At 42.8% G+C, this 20971-nt stretch overlaps 1 protein-coding gene across 3 annotated transcripts in view; it reads right to left on the reverse strand.

Annotated features, from left to right (window-relative positions):
- The window catches only part of ARHGAP44 (Rho GTPase activating protein 44), a 261017-nt gene that overhangs the window by 97716 nt on the left and 142330 nt on the right, over window positions 1-20971 (reverse strand). For 2 of the 3 annotated variants that reach the window (XM_049861082.1, XM_049861083.1), the window contains exons 3-4: window positions 20794-20898; window positions 14599-14675 (exon numbers count right to left, since the gene is read on the reverse strand). In XM_049861082.1, the coding sequence (XP_049717039.1) occupies window positions 14599-14675; window positions 20794-20898 (182 nt within the window). The remainder of the gene's footprint in view (window positions 1-14598; window positions 14676-20793; window positions 20899-20971) is intronic. The other variant, XM_049861084.1, reaches the window with a different exon arrangement.

Genomic DNA, 20971 nt, shown 5'->3' on the forward strand with positions numbered 1-20971 from the left:
TTCTTCTCTGGTTCCGGAGATGTGAGTAGGCTGTGTGGCTGACTGTTTCTCCCTTAGGAAACTGTGGCCATATGCTACTACCAGCCCACTGCAGCCTGAGGGTTCCAGGCAATTTTGGTCTGGAACTCCTCTCTGTTTCTGAACCATCTCTCCCTCCCCTTGCCGTTTGGTCCTTTTTCTAACTTTGCCTTTGACGTTCTGGGCTTCTAGCTTGTCATAAATGTAATCGTTTCACTTGTTTTTTTAGGTTCACTGGAAGCATCTGACTACTCTGCCATCTTAGCCCCTTCTCTACTTTTCTAATAACTTCTGCTGTTCAAGCACAGGACTTCCTGGATTGGCTCTTTAATTTTCTAACTTTTCTATTTTCCATCTCTTTGCCTTTTTGGTATCTTTTCTGGATAAGTTCTTCAACTTTATGTTTCAAGACTACTGAGATTTTCATATCTGCTGTCATACTTTTATTTCTATGAGCTTGTTTTAAACTCTGAATGTTTCTTTCCTACAAATATTTCTTATTAACATCATGTTCTTACTTCACGGATACATTATCTTCTCTTATCTCTTGAAAACATAAGTGGGACTTTTTTGAAATTCTCTCCTCCCCCACACAATTTCTATTTCTTTCAAAGTTGAATTGTTCCAGATTGCTTTGGTCTTTATGTTTCATGTCAGAGCCTTTCCTCAGTTGTCTGGTGATCTTTTGTGTGTGTCTATATTTAAGAGCAAAGATCAAAAAGCTCACTGTTTGTGTGTGAAGCTCATCAGCTATGAGTTTCTTTGTAGGATCATTTGGCTAAGCCATTCACTGGAGAACTGTGCTCACTCCAGTGTCTTTGGATTTTTAGGTCATTCTTGTACAGGTTGGATTTCCCAGAGATAGCTCTTCTGAGTTCCTTCCTAGAGGGTAAAAACTTGGGTGGCATGAGTGGGGAAGAAGGCTGAGGAGCCTCAGCATCCTGTATTAAGTCGCTCATCTTCTACTTCACTGATCGGTAGCCTTGCATTCTAATGTCCCCCAGTCTAAGATACAGTTTTACCCCTCCAGAGGATAAATCTCCACTTCTGCTGTGGTAGGGGGTGGGGGAGTGAGAGACTCCCAGAGATGTGGCATGAGGAGGGGTCCTGGTGATCTAAGTGCTGCTTCAATAGCTTTCAATCATTACTCATTATTTTAATGAACCATCCCACTCCCAAAGACCTACTATTCCACAAATACCTCGTGTCACCAATTCCTGAGCCTTGTAATCATGTCATGGTGGAAATTATGCTGCATCTCTGCAAACCCTACTTCAGGTTTGTGATTCAACTTTCTTGGACTTGCTAAATCGGTTACCAATTGTTAATGTGCTTTACAGCTCATAAAATGTTGCTGCTGTTGCCTTTTCTCCTGCTTTTTCCAATCTTTGTAGGCTTGTGTTTTAAAAAAAAAAAAAAAATCCCTTTACTGCAGCTTTAGTGGATTGTGGAATGGAATAAATTAGATGTGCACATTTAATCTACCATCTCTATATGGAAGTCCTCCATCCCTCTACTTTCAACATTGCTGGGTCATTATGTTTCAGATATCTCTTAGAAATAGCATATGATTGGACTGCTTTTTTATCTACCAGAAATATTCTGTATTTTGAACAGCTCAGTTAATTCTATCTACATTGCTTATGATTACAGGTTATAATGCAGAAATTGCTATGACCTTAATTTTCTGTTTTCTATAATGTTTTTTCTTTGTTTACTATTTTCTCTTGTATCTTCTTGTCTTAGTTTTCTAGTGCTGCTATATAACAAAAGTACCACAAATGAATGGCTTTAACAAACAGAAATTTATTTTCTCACCGTTTAGGGGAGCTAGAAGTCCAAATTCATAGTGCTGGCTCACAGGGAGGGCTTTCTGTTGGCTCTGGATGAAGGTCCATGTCAATCAGGACAACCTCTTCTCAGCCATGTCCATAGGCAGGCCTCTCTCTGGCCATCAGCCCCTCGGCCCTGTGTCTGCCCTGCTTGGGCAAGTGTTGCAAACCTCTTTAGCTCAGCCGACAAGTGCCCAGAGGCACTCCACTCCACCAGGAAGCCTTCTACCGGAAGGCAGTCATCTCTCGCTCCGTGGGTTAGCTCCTGCTACATCTCACGCCGGTCTGCTGGTTCTGCTGCCACCACTTCTCACCGTATTGCACTGTCTCTGGTTTTACAGCTCTCTCTTTCCATGTCTTTTGGTTTTAAGAGTTTTTCAGAGCAGGGGTCCAAAGGAGACATTCTGCTCCTGTCTCTTTTTCTTGGTGGTACTGAGGTCCCAATCTCTGCTGGTTTGAGAGGTGTGACTCAAGTAAGGGTGTGACTTGAATAAGTATGGTAAAGGTGGTGACTGGGGTAAGGGTGGTAACTTGAGTCACATCCTCTAGTAAGGCGGTGACTCAAGATACATCTCACCCTGATCCTGCCTCATTAACCTAACAGACAAGTCACTCCCAAATGGGACCACAATGACAAGCACAGAGGCTAGGACCTACAACACATCACAAAATGGGGGATAATTACATCAGATTACAAAATGGAGGACACCCACACAACACTGGGAATCATGCCCTAGCCAATTTGACACATATTTTGGAGGCCACAATTGAATCCATAACATTCTACCCTTTGGCCCCCCAAAATTCATGTCCTTACCACATGTAAAACACATTCACCACATCATATCATCCCAAAAGTTTTACATCCGCTCCAAGTCCAAAAACCTTCTGCAAAATTCCTCTTCGCCTGTGAACCTGTGAAATCTAGAATACAAGTTATCTGCTTCCAAAGTACAACGGTGGAACAGACACAAGGTAGACATCTCCATTACAAATGGAAAGAAGAGATAAGTGGTATCAAGCAACTCCAAAACATAGCAAAACAAATTACATTAGCTAGGTCCTCTGGGCAATGGCCCTACCCTCCAGACTCTGGGTGTTATACATGCTGTCTAAATTCTGGATGGAGACCCCTTTGCTCTGGGCTTCAGCTCCACCTTGCTGGCCCACTCTATTCCCTTGGCTTTGGGCAGCTCTATTCTGCTAGTCCATCTGAGTGGTGATCCCACCCCCTTAGCCCTGGTAGGCCCCATTCTTCTGCTGTGTGGGCATGGCTACCCTGCCCCCTCAGCTTTTGGTAGAGATTCCATTCTCTTGGCCTTTGAGTATGGCAGCCTCGCTTCCTCAGCTCTGAGTGGCAGCTCAATCCTCTTAGCCCACCAGAAGGGCAGCCCCACAACTCCAGAGCCAAGCTGGTGGAGATCTGACTCTTTGAAACCTAGAAAGCTGTGGCTCCACCCTTTGAGATCTAGGAGACCATGGTTCCACCCTTTGAAGCCTAGTCAGCCCTGCTACTGTGCTCCTTCAAACAGTTCTGCTGATCTCCGAGTTGCTCCAGACATGGTTCTTTTCTTTTCTTGGAAGACAACAGATGTCGCCCCTTTGGACTGTTTCCTGCCTGTAGAATTCCAAGAGGTAAACAGATTTTTTTCCCTTAGCTCCGTCTCTGTTCCCTCCAGTCTAAACTGATGGATTTTCTGCTGTGATAGTGGTTACATTCATCACTCAAAAGCTTAATTTCTTTAAGAAAAGATTGTGTAGCCACATCCTTGGTGAAAATTCTAGTATACGTGTCATTAGTTTGTACAACAGAATTTTCCAAATCTTTAAGTTGTTTCCATTTTGCACAGTTAATTTTTAAGTTCACCTCTTTCCTCTTACATTTTACTGTAAGTGGCAACGAGAAACCACACAGCTCCTTTAAGATCTTGCCTAGAAATCCCATCGGCCAGGTATGTAAGTTCATCACTTATAACTTCTGCCTTCCACGAAGCATTCTGAACATAATTCAGACAAACTCTTTGCCACTTCATAAAAAGCACCACCACTGTCCAATCACGTGTTCATTATTTTCTTTCAAAGCCTCACCAGAAGCACATTCAACATCTAGATTACCAGCAACATTCTGCTGCTGATGCCATATGTATTCTCTAAAACGGTACTTTCTCTATAGCTCTCCTCACTTCCTTCTGAGCCCTCACCAGAATTGCCTTTGACATCCATAATTCTACCAACAGTCTTAATCAACAAAGACAAGGTGGGCATGGCTACCACAACCGACAGCAGAGTCAAAGTAGTAATCAGACTAGTCTGCCTCATATGGACTTATGGCATTGGGTACTTAGTCAAAGTGTCCATAGGAGTGAAAGAGATGAAAAACCTACTAAATATTTACTTGACCTGCACAAGCAGAAGAATTCTAGGCCAACTGAATGGCAGTCTAACTTGAATCACCAGAGTAGAGTCATGACCTCTCAATTTCCAGACTTGAGCCAGTTTACAGACCCACAACCCCTTGAATGAAGGGGAGACTGGGTCCCCTTGAGGAATAAACCGGCTGTATTGTCAAAAATTTATAGTGTTGATTTTCTTCCCAACCTTGCCCAAAGGGATTTACAACTTTTTATGAGAATGATTATTCACTGGAAAAAAGGAAATAATCAGACTTTTCATGGATTACTAGACACTGGCTCTGAAACGATACTAATTCCAGGAAACCCAAAACATCACTGTGGCCCACCAGTCAGAGTGGGGCTATATGGAGGTCAAGTTATTAATGGAGTGTTAGCTCATGTCAGTCCCACACGGTGGGGCCAGTGGGGCCCCAAACCCATCCTGTAGTGATTTCTCCAGTTCCAGAATGCATAATTGGAATAGCCATACCCAGCAACTGGCAGAACCCCCACATTGGATACCTGACATGTGGAGTAAAGTACATTTCCTACCTAGAAAAATAGTGAACCAAAAGCAATATCGTATTCCTGGAAGAATCACAGAGATTACTGCCACCATCAAGGACATGAAGGATGCAGGGGTGGTGATTCCCACCACATCCCCACTCAACTCGCCTATTTGGCCTGTTCAAAAAACAGATGGATCTTGAAGAATGACAGTGGATTATTATAAACTTAACCAGGTGGTGACTCCAATTGCAGCTGATACTCCAGCTGTGGTTTCATGGGTTGAGCAAATTAATATATCTCCTCATACCTGGTCTGAAGCTACTGATCTGGTCAATGCCTTTTTCTCTATTCCAGTTTTGAAGGATCACCAGAAGCAGTTTTCCTTCAGTTGGCAATGCCAGCAATACAGCTTCACTGTCCTATCCCAGGGGTATACCAACTCTCCAGACCTATGTTGTAATTTAGTCCACAGGGACCTGTCTCGCCTTTCTCTTCCACAAGACGTCACAGTGGTCCATTACATTGACAACATTATACTGCTTGGTCCTAGTAAGGAAGAAGCATCAATGAGTCTAGACTTATTGGTAAGATATTTGCATGCTAGAAAAAAATTTGCATGCTAGAGGGTGGTAAATTAGTCCTACAAAAATGTAGTTGTCTTCTACCTCAGTGAAATTTCTAGAGGTCCGGGAGAGTGGGGCATGTTATGATATTCCTTCTAAAGTGAAGAATAAGTTCTTACAGCTATACCCTCCTACAACACAAAAGGAGGCACAATGCCTGGTAGGCCTCTTTGGGTTTTGGGAAAAACATTTGGTTATGCTATTCTGGCCTATCAAGTGACTCAAAAAGCTTCTGGTTTTGAGTGGGGCCCAGAACAAAAGACGGCTCTGCAACAGGTTCAGGCTGCTGTACAAGTCGCTCTGCCACTTAGGCCATATGATCTGGCTGATCCAATGGTACCTGAAGTGTTAGTGGCAGATAGAGATGCCGTTTGCAGTCTCTGGCAGGCCCCTATCGGTGAATCACAGTGCAGACCCTTAGGATTTTGGCACAAAGCCTTGCCACCCTCTGTAGATAACTATTGTCCTTTTGAGAAACAGCTTTTGTCTTGTTACTGGGCCTTAACAGAGACTGAATCCTTAACCATGGGCCACCAAGCCACCGCAGAGCCTGAGCTGCCCATCATGAACTGGGTATTGTCTGACCTACAGAGTCATAAAGTTGGACGTGCACGGCAGCACTCCATCATTAAACGGAAGTGGTATATATGAGTCTGGGCTTGAGTAGGGCCTGAATGCACAAGTAGCTGCATGAGAAAGTGGCTCAAATGCCCATGGTCTCCACACCTGCCACACTGCATTGCCCCTCCCAATCTGCACCTATGGCCTCATGGCCAGTTCCTTATGATCAGTTGACTGAGGAAGAGAAAACTCATGCCTGGTTTATAGGTGACTCTGAGCAATATGCAGGCACTACTCAAACGTGGACAGCGGCAGCACTGCAGCTCCTTTCTGGGACCTCCCTGAAGGACAGTGGTGAAGTGAAAGCCTCCCGGTGGGCGGAACTTCGAGCAGTGCACCTGGCTGTTCACTTCGCTTAGAAAGAAAATGGCCAGATGTGTGACTGTATGTTGATTCATGGGCTGTTGCCAATGGTTGGGCTGGATGGTCAGTGATTTTGAAAGGAACATGACTGGAAAATTGGTGGCAAGGATTTATGGGGAAGGGGTATATGAACAGGCCTCTCTGAACGGGCCAAAGAAGTGAAAAATATTTGTGTTTCATGTAAATGCTCACCAAACGGTGACCTCGAGAGAAGAGAATTTTAACAATCAAGTGGACAGGATGACATGTTCAGTGGAAACTGGTCATTTTCTTTCCCCAGCCATGCCCATCATTGCCCAAAGGGCTCATGAATCAAGTGGCCGTGGTGGCAGGGATGGAGGTTACGCATGGGCTCAGCTACACGGACTTTCACTTACCAAGGGCAGCTTGGCTACAGCCACTGCTGAGTGTCCAACCTGCCAGCAGCAGAGACCAAAACCGAGTCCCCAATATGGCATCATTCCTCAGACGATCATGCAGCAACCTGGTAGCAGGTTGATTACATTGGACCACTTCCATCATGGAAAGGGCAGCATTTTGTCCTTAGTGGGATAGACACTTGTATATGAATTAGCTTTCTTTGCACACAATGCTTCAGCCAAAACTACTATCCATGGACTTACAGAAAGCCTTAACTACCATCATGGTATCCCACACAGTATTGCATCAGATCAAGGGACTCACTTCACAACAAATGAAGTGCAGCAATGGGCCCATTCTCATAGAATTCACTTGTCTTATCAAGTTCCCCATTATCTTGAAGCAGGTGGCTTCACAGAATGATGGAATGGCCTCCTAAAGACAATCACAGTGACAGCTAGGGGACAATACTCTGTAGGCTTGGGGAAGGGTTCTCCAGGAGGGTGTATATACTCTACATCAGCATCCAATATACGGTGCTGTTTCTCCCATAGCCAGAACTCACAGGTCCAGGAACCAAAGGGTAGAAAAGGGAGTGGAACCACTCACTATTACCCCTAGTGACCAACTCACAAAATTCTTGTTTCCTGTCCCCGCGACTCTATGTTCTGTGGGTCTAGAGGTCTTAGTTCCAAAGGGAGGAATGATGCCACGTGGAGACACACCACTGATTCCATTGAACTGGAAATGAAAAGTGCCATCTGGCCACTTTCGGATCCTCATTTCTCTGGATCAACAGGCAAAGAAGAGAGTCGACATACTGGTTGGTGTGATTGATCTTGATCACCAAGGAGAAATCAGGTTGATATTACATAATGGCGGTAAAAAGGAGCAATTATTTGGAATACAAGAGATCCCTTCGGGCATCTGTTAGTACTACCATGCCTGTGATTAAATTTAATGGAAAACTACAGCAACCCAATTCTAACATGACTATTAATGGCCAAGACCCTTCAGGAATGAAGGTTTGGGTCACCTTACCAGGCAAAGAAACACAACCAGCTCAGGTGCCTGCTGAGTGTAAAGGGAATACGAACTGGGTGGTAGAAGAAGGTAGTTCTAAATACCGGTTACAACTACATGACCAGTTACAGAAACGAGAACTGTAATTGTGATGAGTATTTCTTTGTTCTTTTATTATATGTGTGTGTGTGTGTGTGTATCTCAAAGCTGAAGCTGAAGAAAATTCAAACAACTCCACTAGAGCCAAAATATGACCTTGAATGTATTCCACCTGAATTTAGAAACCATCTCAAGAATAGATTTGATGCACTGAACACTAATGACCGAAGACCTGATCAGCTGTGGGATGACATCAATGACATTATACATGAAGAAAGGAAAAAGTCATTAGAAAGACAGGAAAGAAAGAAAAGACCAAATGAATGTCAGAAGAGACTCTGAAACTTATACTTTAACATAGAGCAGCTACAGCAAATAGAAGAAATGATGAAGTAAAAGAGCTGAACAGATTTCAAAGGTGGCTCAAGAAGGCAAAGTAAAGTATTATAATGAAATGTGCAAAGACCTGGAGTTAGAAAACCAAAAGGGAAGAACAGGCTTGGCATTTCTCAAGTTGAAAGAATTTAGGAAAACATTCAAAAGTTGCAATACTGAAGGGTTCTATGGGTAAAATATTGAACGATGCAGGAAGCATCAAAAAAAGAAGGAAGGAATACATGGCATCACTATATTAAAAAGAAGTGGTTGATGTTCAACCATTTCAGGGGGTAGCATATGACCAAGAACCAATGGTGCTGAAGAAAGATGTCCAAGCTGCAGTGAAAGCATTGGTGAAAAGCAAGAACTCAGGAATTGACAGAATATCAATTGAGATGTTGCAACAAACGGATGCAGCTACTGAGGTGCTCGCTTGTCTACGTCAAGAAATTTGGAAAACAGCTACTTGGCCAAACATCTGGAACCCCCCCAAAAAAACCACTGCCGTTGAGTCTATTCCGACTCATAGCGACCCTACAGGACAGAGCAGAACTGCCCCATAGGGTTTCCAAGGAGAGCCTGGTGGATTCAAACTGCCAGCCTTCTGGTTAGCAGCCATTGCACTTAACCACTATGCCACCAGGGTTTCCAAAGATCTGGAAGGGATCCATATTTGTGCCCACTCCAAGCAAAGGTGATCCAACAAATGCAGAAATTATTAAACACTATCATTACTATGAGTCAGAATCGACTCGACGGCACTGGGTTATCATCACTATCACACACAAGAAAAACTTTGCTGAAGATAATTCAAAAGCACTTGTAGCAGTACATAGACAAGGAACTGCCAGAAATTCAAGTTAGGTTCAGAAGAGGATGTGGAACAAAGGATATCACTGGTGATGTCAGATGGATCTTGGTTGAAAGAAGAGAATACAAGATGTTTAATGTTTACCTGTGTTTTATTGACTATGCAAAAGCATTCAACTGTGTGGATCATAACAAATTGTGGATAACACTGCAAATAATGGGAATTACAAAACACTTTAATTGTGCTTATAAGGAACCTACAGATAAACCAGGAGGCAGTCCTTCTAACGGAACACTGGAATACTGCATGGTTTTAATCAGGAAAGGCGTGAGTCAGGTTTGTACCCTTTCCCCATACGTATTCAATCTGTATTCTGAGCAAATAACCTGAGAAACTGGACTATATGAAGATGGATGTGGCATCAGAATCAGAAAGAGCCTTGATAACAACCTGTGATATGCAGATGACACAACCTTGCTTGTTCAAAGTGAAGAGGATTTGAAGCACTTACTGATAGAGATCAAAGATTACGGCCTTCAGTATGGATTATACCTCAATCTAAAGAAAACAAAAATCTTCACAACTGGACAAGTGAAAAAAAAAAAAATTTTTTTTTTTTTTTTTTTTTTTTACGGACAAGTAAGCAACGATAAATGGAGAAAAGACTGAAGTTGCCAAGGACTTGATTTTACTTGGATCCACAATCAACACCTATGGAAGCAGGAGTCAAGAAATCAAACAACGTATGGTGTTGGGCAAATCTGCTGCAAAAGGCCTCTTTAAAGTGTTAAAAAGCTACCATGTCACTTTGAGGACTAAGGTCTGCCTGACCCAAGCCATGGTATTTTCAGTTGCCCCATGTGTATGCAAAAGCTGGACAGTGAATAAGAAAGACCAAAGAAGAAACTGATGCCTTTGAATTATAGTGTTGGCACATAATAGTGAATGAACAAATTTGTCTCGGGAGAAGCACAGCCAGAATGCTACTTAAAAGCAAAGAGGCAAGACTGTCTCACATACTTTAGACATATTATCAGGAGGGACCAGTCCCTGGAGAAGGACATTATCCTTGGTAAAGTTGAGGGTCAGTGAAAAAGAGGGAGATCCTCAATGAGATGGATTGACATAGTGGCTGCAATAATGGGCTCAAACATAGCAACTATTATGAGGATACCACAGGACCAGGCATTCTTTCATTCTGTTGTACACAGGGTCATTACAAGTTGGAACTGACTTGATGGCACCTAACAACAAAATCCCAAGAATTTTTGTTTTGTTTCCTCCTTTTTCTCATCACTCATAATATATAGGATGTAAACTGGGCTAGTGCATTTTCAGTTGTCTACATGTTGGTTGTATGACTTTACAATTGTCTTTATTTAGAGATCATGCATGGCTTAAGAGATGGTATACAGCTGCCAAGTTCACAAGGGGTGGACTGTGATAGTTAACGTTAGGTGTCTACTTGGCAAGGCCATGATTCTCAATATTATTTAATTATCTTGCATTTTGCGATAAAATGTAATTACCTCCATGATGTGATCTGATGTGATCAGCCAATCAGTTAGAAGGAGAGTTTTCCTGGGAGTGTGGTCTACACCCAGTGCATATATGAATGTTCCGGCAAAGCTCACTGCTTGCTCTGAATCCTGTTTCCTATTCGTCATCATCTGACCTCTGGTTCTTGGGACTTGGGGCAGCTTGTCATCTGACTTGCCAACTTTGGTATTCTCTAGCTCTATCAACCCTGTGAGCCAACAGCCTGCCGTCTGTTATACCATTATAACAGCAGCCTGTGGACTGATCTGCCAACTTTGGAATTTGCCAGCTTCTGCAGCCCTGTGAGCCAGCGGCCTGCCATCTGCTCTGCCGATTCTGGGTTCCTCAGCCTTTGTAACCACATGAGTTAGGAGCAGTCTCCAGGCGATGCCTGACTTTGGGATTTGCTAGCCTCTACAACCGCGGGTCGCTATGAGTCGGAATCGACTCAACGGCAGTGGGTGGGTTTACAACTGCATGAGTAATTTCCTTGAGATAAATATCTCTCCCTCTCTATTATACACACAAACACACACACACACACACACACGCTTCACTACTTTTGCTTCTCTAGAAAATTCAGCCTAAGACACATTTCTATCTTTTTTTCTATTTTCTTTATTTCCCGTTTAACTCTTTTCCTAGTTTGGAAATTATGCATTCCATTTCCATTCTTTTTGTGGTTACTCTTACTTTTCTAATATGTGCACCTGACTCGAAATTTAAATGTAGTACCTTTATCCTCTTTTGAAACAATACAAGCATTTGGAACATGATTTCTCTCTCCAATGTTACATGTTATTAACTAGTGTTTTAGTTTCATTTGGCTTCTCTCCAAAATTAGTTATTATTATATTACTATTTTCTTTATATCAATGCTTATTTATATTTCTTTATATACTCACTAATTTCTTTACTCTACCTTGCTACTTGCATTTCACTCCTTTCTTCTGGATATACAGGTAGTCCCCGACATACGATGTATTCAAGCAGGGTCGACTGAACAGTAAACGAGGCACACACATGCTTACAGTAAGCAAGGTACACACAGGCTTAATTGTGTTTACTTACTAACGTAGAGCATAATTTCACATGGGTTCACTACATTTTTGAAATGGTGAAAAACAGGTGAATTTATACTCTACAGATTAGTAAGTAAGTGCAAGTAAGCCTGTGCCTACCTTGGTTATTGGGTAATTTGTCCCTGTAGTCAAGTTATGATGAACCACACTTAGAACTGACAGTTTTCTGCTTGTTTTGTACATCTTATTGTTAGTAATATGTACTACATACAGTGTTGCAGCACGTAATTTGCTGATGTTATTATTCTCACGCCAACCACCAAAGACAGATAAAGATCAGATTTACAAGGATACTGGTAAAAAAAGGCAATAATAATGAAAACTAAAAAAAAAAAAAAAAATGAGGTATTTGACTTACATCAGAACTGACTTATGACAGAGTTGTCAGAATGGAAGCCTGTCATAAACTGGGGACTACCTATAATCTGGTTCACATCATCGTAACTGGTTCTTTCAGCGATATGGGGTAAAGAATCGAGTTTACCGTAAGTGGCCTTCGTCCTTGGCTCCTGAGAAACAACTCTTGGAGTAACTGGGGTACCCTGGTCTGGGACTTCTAGGCAGGGGCAGGTTATCCAATAGGAAAGGTAAGCACAGTGCTTACTGCGCTTACCAGGTCATCTGTAGCGAACAACTGTTTTGTAGTGACATTGTTCACTGCAGATTAGTGTAAGTAAGCCTTGCTTACTGGATCACCTGCCCCTGTTAGGGATTGTAAATTTGAAAAGAGGCTTTGATTCTGTAGGAAGGTGCTGTGGGGTTGGGACAGAGAGAGATGGCAGCCATACCCAGAGGCAGAATCTTTGATGTGGTGAAAAAATATGAAATTGTTCAATACAGATGATCTGGTAAGCAAGGGAAGCACTGTGCTTATCTTGTCTATTGGATAATCCTCTCCTGCCTCCAGGCTACACTGGAGGATTTGTGCTGGTGAGTCGGGGCTGACCAAACCAGGAAAGACTCAGCTGGAAGGCTCATATCAACTAGCCCCAGGAGGCATAATTTAACTTACCATGCAGGACTGGCCAAAAAAAAAGCTTGAAACACCAAGGCTCAGAGAGCTTCCTGGCTGGCAAAGCGAGTATGACATGCCCTCTCTGAGACACGACTGCTCTGCGTTGGGAACTTTCCCAGACCTCGTCCATCATGTCTTCCTTATGCTGATGCTAACTTATATCCTTTTACTACAATAAAACTGGTAGTTTTAAACATAATATCTTCTGTAAATTCTGTGAGTCGTTCCAGTTAATTAACAAACCAAAGGACAGTGTGCTCTTAAGTCGTAAGGTCTGACCTAGCCACAGGTAGCTAGGGACAGAGAGAGAGAATACCATGTGAGCAGCCAGTGTCAGAAATGATGGTAAAGTAGAAAAACAGGGATATAACTGACCTCTACCTTCTGGGAATTGGCTTTATGCTGATTCTCATCTATGAAGCTATTGTCACAAGTGAGAATATGGAAGTAGTAAATTTTCTAAATCTTTGGTGAAAATATTTCCGTTATTCTTGAATAATTTAGTTTATCATAGAATTTTAGGTTTCTTATATTTTTGCTCATTATTGTGAAGACATGCCTCCATTATTTCCTGGTACTTTATTTTTGCTGACCAATACTCTGCTATCCTTCTAGTTTCTCTTCCATAGGTAATCTGCCTTTTTCTCTGGTTGCTTTTAAATTTTTCTCTTTTTTGTTAATAGTCCACAGTTTGACTAAAATATGTCCAAGGATGGATTTCTTTATGTTTACCTAAATTGGGACTTTTTGTACTTCCTAAATTTAAAGACATGTTTTTCTTCAAATCTAGAAAATATAAAATTCAACCATAACCCCCCCTTTTCTCTGTTTTCTTCTTCAGGAACTCCTATTAAACTCTTCTCATTCATCATTCACGTCTCTTAATGTAATACTGTCTATATCCTTATCTCTTAGATTTCATTCTGCTCATTCTAGGTGGTGACTTCAGACCCGTTTTCAACTCCACCACTTCTCTTTTTATATGTAACCTCCAGTTTATCTCAACTAAGTTTTAAAGTTATGATAAATATAATTTTAATTTTAAAAAGTTCTATTTGGAAGTTCTAATACATGTTATCACAAGAATGAACCTTGAAAACATGTTGAGTGAAATAAGTTAGCTACAAAACAAATATTGTATGATTTCATTTATATGCTAGAATAGGCAAACGTATAGAGACCAACGTTTATTAGTGGCTTCCAAGGGCAGGCAGGGTGGAGGGGGAAAGGGGAACTCTTTGCTTAGGGGACACCGAGCTTCTGTTAAGGGTGATGGAAAAATCTGGAAACAGATAATGGTGATGGTTGAATGACATGATAGACACAATTAATGTCACTGAATTGTACATGTCAAGAATACTGAAATGGCAAATGTTTTCTTAAATATACATTTATCACAATTTAAAAAAAAAGTTCTATTTGGTTTTTCTTCAATTTTGTCTATTCTTTTTTCATATCATTTGATTCTTTTGTCAAGGTCTTTTTGTCTTTAATTTTTTAAATTTCTTTTTAAACATATTGTTTGATTATTTTTTGTTCGAAGGTACTAATTCTCCTATTGATTGTATTTGTTAACTCTCCCTCATAAATGATTCTATTTTTAGTTTGTTTCATTGTGAGCGCAAAACCAGCAGGTTGTTCTTCTGGGACAGGGCGGTTTCATATTTGCTACTGCTGGAGCCTGAGGGATTTCAACTGTCCTTCGATGGTTTTATGTTAATTTTTCCACTGGGGAGTTGCCTCCCCACACAGACAATGTAACTTTGGAGCTAGTGTTTTGATTTCACACAAGTAACCTTTCCTTTTTCTCCACCCAAGTACCCAGGTGGACTTCAGGTGACCTCAGTGCTTCCCTGAGGAATTCTGGTCCCCTTTTTACAGATGGGAACGTACCTGGATTTGGCACAAGCCCACGTACAGTGTCACCTTACCCGAGAAGTGTGTCATCTCCCAGGATAGCTGACCCTTCCATCAAGCATTGAGCCAGTGTCGTCAGAGGCAATTTTTTCTGAAAGAGAAAACAAACATTTTAATGAAAACTATTTTCAACAGTAACCTGCATACTCTGAAGTAGCAAAAATACAAATACTTGCCCATATACTATTTACTAGCTAAGAAACAAACTGACTAAAGTATGTTACAAACCTAAATATTCCCAGTATAGCATGACGGTTATCATTGAACCTAGTGGCCGCGCAGACTGAGGTATCATTTGCTCTCTTCTCCTCCCCTTGCTCTCCCTACTTCACCTATAAGGACATTGAGCCTTAGAAAGATTAAATTGCCCAAAGATCTATAAAAGCTGCTAAAATGTGCTTCCATCACTGGCAAGGATCCATGCTAAGACAGCCAGTCCCAGGTAAGAAGGCCTTAGCAAGCTTTATCCTGCCCAGTGATCTTCTGGGACAAAAAGGGGCAATTAAAATAAAGTTCCCTCCAACTCTAGAGCTCCAATATAACCTAAGGGGAAGGGAAGACAGAAGGTCAAACACGCACACACACATTCTCACAATCCGTATCCCTTATCTCTGAGAGCTGCCGTCCACTATTCTCTCATTGCTGGTCCAGGCAACTGGCTCTTCAGCGCTTCACCTTCCAAGAGACTTCAGTGCCCAGCACTTCAGGATGGCCTCTTTGGTCTAACAGCGGGGGCAATAAACATAACGGCAACTTACACTTATTTAACACCTGATTGTGTTAAGCACTATGCTAGGTATTTGCATCTAGCTCTCGAAACAACCCTACTGGGTAAGAAATCATTGTTGTTATTAACACTTTACGAATGAAGAAACCAAGGCTTGTAGAGGTAATTAACTTGACTAAGGCCATGCATAAATAGGACGCAGTAGAGTTTTCGAGCTGGGCTTGGACCTTGGAGGGTCAGATTCCAGAGCTCACACTCCGAACCATCTTGCGAAATTGCTGCTGCACAAGCAGAAAGATCTCAAATTGGCCTGCCGGTGTATTAGGCAGGTTCTGTGCCTAAAATACTCATGGACCATCCATTCCTGTCACAATTTATCTTTAGCACTGCCTGAAGAATGCAGCGGCGGTAGAGAGACAACATCTCTGCTCCTGTGCAGCTTCATGTCAGTGACAGGCAACAGTCAAATGAGCAAATGAACGATCACAAAAACTTCAGATAATAATATGTGCTATGAAAAAAAAATGTATATATATATATATGGAAACCCTCGTGGCATAGTGGTTAAGTGCTATAGCTGCTAACCAAAGGCTCGGCAGTTCAAATCCGCCAGGCGTTCCTTGGAAACTCTATGGGGCAGTTCTACTTTGTCCTGTAGGGTCGGTATGAGTCGGAATCGACTCGACGGCACTGAGTTTGTTTTTTTGGTATGAAGAAAATAAAATACGGTGATGTGATGGAGGGGGGTGTGGAGTGAACACATTAGGTAGTCAGGAAAAGTTTTACTGAGAAGGTGACATCTGAGCTGAGAACCAAACAATGTGAAGTTGCTGGCCATGCAATGCTGGGTCCAAACATTCCATACAGAGGGTAAAGCAAGCGCAAAACCCCTGAGGTGGGTTTCAGCTGGCACTGTGCTCAGTAACAGAAGGTCAGTGTGGCTGGAGAATAATGACCGAGGGGGAAGGACACAAGAGCTGAGCTCGGAGATGCAGGCAGCAGACCTGTCACTTGGGGTCTATGAGCCAAGGTCAGGAGTTCGGATTTTATTCTATAATGGGAACACTTTGGTGGGATTTATACAGAAGAGCGGCATTAGCTGGCTTCCACGCTAAACACTCACTCAGACCATTTTAGAGAATGGATTATGAAGGGGAAGGGTGAGGGGTAGGAGTCAAGGGTGGAAGATCTTATGGGAACCGTTGTGTTCAGGCAAGAGATGACAGTGTCTTGGACTAGAGAGGAAAAAGCACGTAAATGGGTATTCTTTGGAGGTGGTGCCAGTTGGACTTCCTGAAAGATCAGATGTGGGGAGTGTGGAAACTGAAGAATAAATATTTAGGATAAAGCTAGCATTTAGAGTTGAGCGATCACGTAGATTTGCAGTACTACTTTAATTCTCCTCTTTCTTTGCTAGATCTTCGGAGCTTAAAATGCTTTAGACTCAGGGGTACTTGATCCAACAGCCTTTTGTCTCCTCACCCTGTATTTTCTCCCTGGGTGATTCATCCACTCTCATGGATTCAATAGTCACTCAAGCCAGAGACCTTGAAACCCCTTTCCATACTCACATCTATTTGATTACTAAGTCCTGGATATTATACCTCCAATATCTACCAAATCTGTAATTGCCCTCTGTCTTGACTGTCCCCATCCTGCCTCAGTAGACTGCTCCAATATTTACCAAACTGGCGCTCCTATTTCTTCCACTGCTTTAATCCAGTATTCACACAATGCCAACAGATGTGATTGTGATACCCCATGTAATTAAAACCGTGGCTTCCCACTGCTCTGATGGATAAAGCCCAGCTCCCAGCGATGACCTTCAAGGTCCCTGCAGTTTCATCTCTTGCCCTCATCTCCTTTCCTTCCATACCTTAATCAATCTGGCCACTTCCATGTTTCCCCAAAATGCCAAACTCCTTCCTGTATCTGGGAACTTTGCACACACCACACCCCGTCCTAGGAGTGCTGTTACCCCTGCGGGTGCCAAAGCCTTTTGTTTATACTCAAGGAAACGTTGTACTATTGGATTCTGAGCAAGCTGTTCTTTTAGCACTTTTCTGGGTAGTGCCTGCTTGCAGTGAGCCTGTGAGCTTCCAGAGGACAGGGATCTTTGGCATGCATACCACCTTGCACAGCAGACCTGGTACTTCCTAAATATTTGTTGAGTAAGGTGGAGAAACACTCTCCCACACTAACAGTTTATTTGTTGAACTTGACTTTGTGATGAGAAAAGCAAAGATTATGACAAAACAAACATTTTTATAACATTGAGAGTCTTAACCAAAATGAAAACCTGTGAACTAACAGCAGTTTGCCTTGATTAAGGGGGGCAAAATGGAAACATAATTCATGTCCTCTCTATTCCCCATCCCATCCAAGGAACCCAGTTCGGCTAAGTACCCATGGGGTAATACTGCTCTGGTCACTGAGATTGTGGCAAAAACCACTCCCCTTACCCCCACCCCTGCATGGTAGTGAGCCACAGCTTTCACACCTCAACCTCTAAAGGCTGATGATAAAAGCTGAAGCATGTCAAAGCATAACAGAGTTGCTATGAGCTGATGAGCTTGTTGAAAGAAAAGTGATGAAAGCAACAGTTTACCTGTCTGAAACGGAACACAGAAGCCTTCTGGATCCCCTCAAAGTCCCCCCAAGTGCTGAGACCACCTGTAGGGCAGGTGCATCCACCGCAGGCAGCCTCAGCCTCCGCGTCTTGCCCCTCCCTGTCCAGTGCGGGACTGTTGCTCCGTCAGCCACCCTTCCTCTGCCTGCCCCCTTCTAGTTGTTGTTGTTAGCTGCGGTCGAGTGGGCTGACTCATGAAGTTTAATGGGACGAATCACTGCCTGGTCTTACTCCAGCCCCATGATTGGTGGCAAATCAGGTAGCTGTGATCCACAGGTTTTCACTGGCTGATTTTCAAAAGTAGATCACTGGGCCTTTCTTTATAGTCTGTCTGAGTCACAGGCTCTGCTGAAACCTTTTCAACATCAGCATTATGGCAAGCCTCCACCGATGGGTGAGTGTCGGCTGAGCATGGAAATGAACCTAGATCTCCAGCATGAAAGGCAAGAACTCTGCCACTGAACCACCACTGCCCACAGGTCTACTGCCATTTAAGTCCAACTGTTGTGGCCCAGGTGTCAATCCATCCCATTACAAGGTCTCCCTCGCCTTTGCTGGACCTCCACTTTACCAAAAATAATGTCTTTCTCCAGCAATTGGTCCCACCTGATGACACGTTCAAAGTAAGTAAGGTGAAGTACTGGACAATATTCTGTGATCCATAGGGTTTTCACTGGCCAATTTTAGGAGCCCCACATGTCTGTCAGTTCATTGTACTGTGGTGGCTTGCATGTTGCTGTGATGCTGGAAGTTATGCCACCAGTATTTCAAATACTAGCAGGTTCACCCATGGTGGAAAGGTTTCAGCTAAGCTTCCAGACTAAGACTCAGAGGAAGGGCCTGGTGGTCTACTTGTGAAAAAACTCACCGGTGAAAACCTTACAAACAGCAGTGGAATACTGTCTGGTATAGTGCCAGAAGATGAGCCCCTCAGGTTGGAAGGCACTCAGAAGATGACTGGGGAAGGGCTGCCTCCTCAAAGTAGAACCGACCTTAATGATGTGGATGGAGATGATGGGACCTTCATCTGCTGAAGTGGCACAACTCAAAAATGAGAAGAAACAGCTGCAAACATCCATTAATAACTGAAGCATGGAATGTATGAAGTATGAATCTAGGAAAACTAGAAGTCATCAAAAATTAAATGGAACGCATAAAGATCGCTATCCTAGGCGTTAGTGAGCTGAAACAGACTGGTATTGGCCATTCTGAATCAGACAATCAAATGGCCTACTATGCCAGGAGTGACAAATTGAAGAGGAATGGTGTCACATTCCTCATCAGACATCTCAAAATCTATCCTGAAGTCCAACACTGTCAGTGATGAGATGATATGCATATGCCTACAGGGAAGACCAGTTAATATGACTATTATTCAAATTTATGCACCAGTCGCTAAGGCTAAAGATAAGGATATTTAAGATTTTTATGAACTTCTGCAGTCTAAAATTGATCAAACATGCAATCCAGATGCACTGATTATTGGTGATTAGAATGCGAAAGTTGGAAACAAAGAAGGACCAGTGGTTGGAAAATATGGCTTGGTGATAGAAACGAAGCCAGAGATTCCATGATAGAATTTTGCAAGACCAGCAACTTCTTCATTGCAAATATCATTTCTCAACAACATTAACGACAACTAAACATGTGGACCTCACCGGATGAAAAACACAGGAATCAAATCAACTACACCCGTGGAAAGAGAAGATGGCAAAGCTCAATATCATCAGCCAAAACAAGGCCAGGGACCAACTGCAGAAGAGATCATCAATTACTCATATACAAATTTAAGTTGAATCTGAAGAAAATTACAGTAAGTCCATGAGAGTCAAAATACAACCTTGAGTATATCCCACCTGAATTTAGAGACCATCTCAAGAACAGATTTGAACACTGATGATCAAAGACCAGACAAGTTATGGAATGACAAAAAGAATTACATGAAGAAAGCAAGAGGTCATTAAAAAGACAGGAAAGAGACTCTGAAATGTTTCATTACATCAAAAGCAATGTTCAAGGGTCTTTGCAGGTCACTTGCAACTTCCAAAGCTGCAGCATGATTTTTCCCCATGATGTCTTAAATCATACTTGAGACAAATGGACTCAGGAAGGAGCTGAAGCAGAAAGAAGAAGACCATCAAAGATAAAGCTTCCCCTGAGATGGGATCTCAAGCACGTCCGTGCTATCCTCCTGGATGTCCCACTCTGGGGGGAACAGCAGAGAGACCTCACTTGCTTGGTAAGGATGACAGACATCTCAGGCACAGCTCAAGAGCAAGAGTGGCAGGGAGGATGGCCACACTGCAGAAACAAGGAGCCTGGGCTGCTTGGATGCTCAGACTTACAAATGGCTGTGTAGGTGGTACAGTAACTGTAGTGCTTGGCTGCTAACTGAAAGGTCGGTGCTACAAACCCACCAGCCCAGCTCCGAGGGAGAAAGATGTGACAGTCTGCTTCCATAAAGATTAGTCTTGGAAGCCCTATTTGGCAGTTCTACAATGGGTTTTTTTTACTCTGTCCTACAGGGTCACCATGAGTTGGAATCGACTTGATAGCAACGGTTTTTTCTTTTTGTTTTCATGGGTGGTACAAATGGTTAACAAGCTCACCTGCTAACCAAAAGGTTGGAGGTTCAAGTCCACCAGAGGTACCCCAGAAGAATGCCTGGCAATCTACTTCCAAAAAATCAGCCATTGAAAATCCTATGGAGCACAGTTCCATTCAGACACACATGGGGTCTCCATGAGTTGGAATCCACTCAAAGGCAACTTTTTTTTTTTTTTTTTTATGAACAGCCATACTGAACAGGGCCCCAGGAGCAGAGCTCCTGTCCATGGCTAGGACGGCACTTACCGAGCGCTTGTCAGCTTCCGTCCCTTGCTGGCCCTGAAGACATGCAGTCAGCTTCTTGTGGGTGCTATGGGAAACTTGCTTCACCAGCTCCAGGCGCTTCTCCACCTGCCGCAGAACAGTGGCTGGTGTCAACAGGCAGAGGGCAAGGTCAGGAGAAGTGGGGTCGTAGGGTCTGGAT

The sequence above is a fragment of the Elephas maximus genome, chromosome 19 (genome assembly GCF_024166365.1).
Source record: "Elephas maximus indicus isolate mEleMax1 chromosome 19, mEleMax1 primary haplotype, whole genome shotgun sequence".
NCBI classification, from domain to species: Eukaryota; Metazoa; Chordata; class Mammalia; order Proboscidea; family Elephantidae; genus Elephas; species Elephas maximus.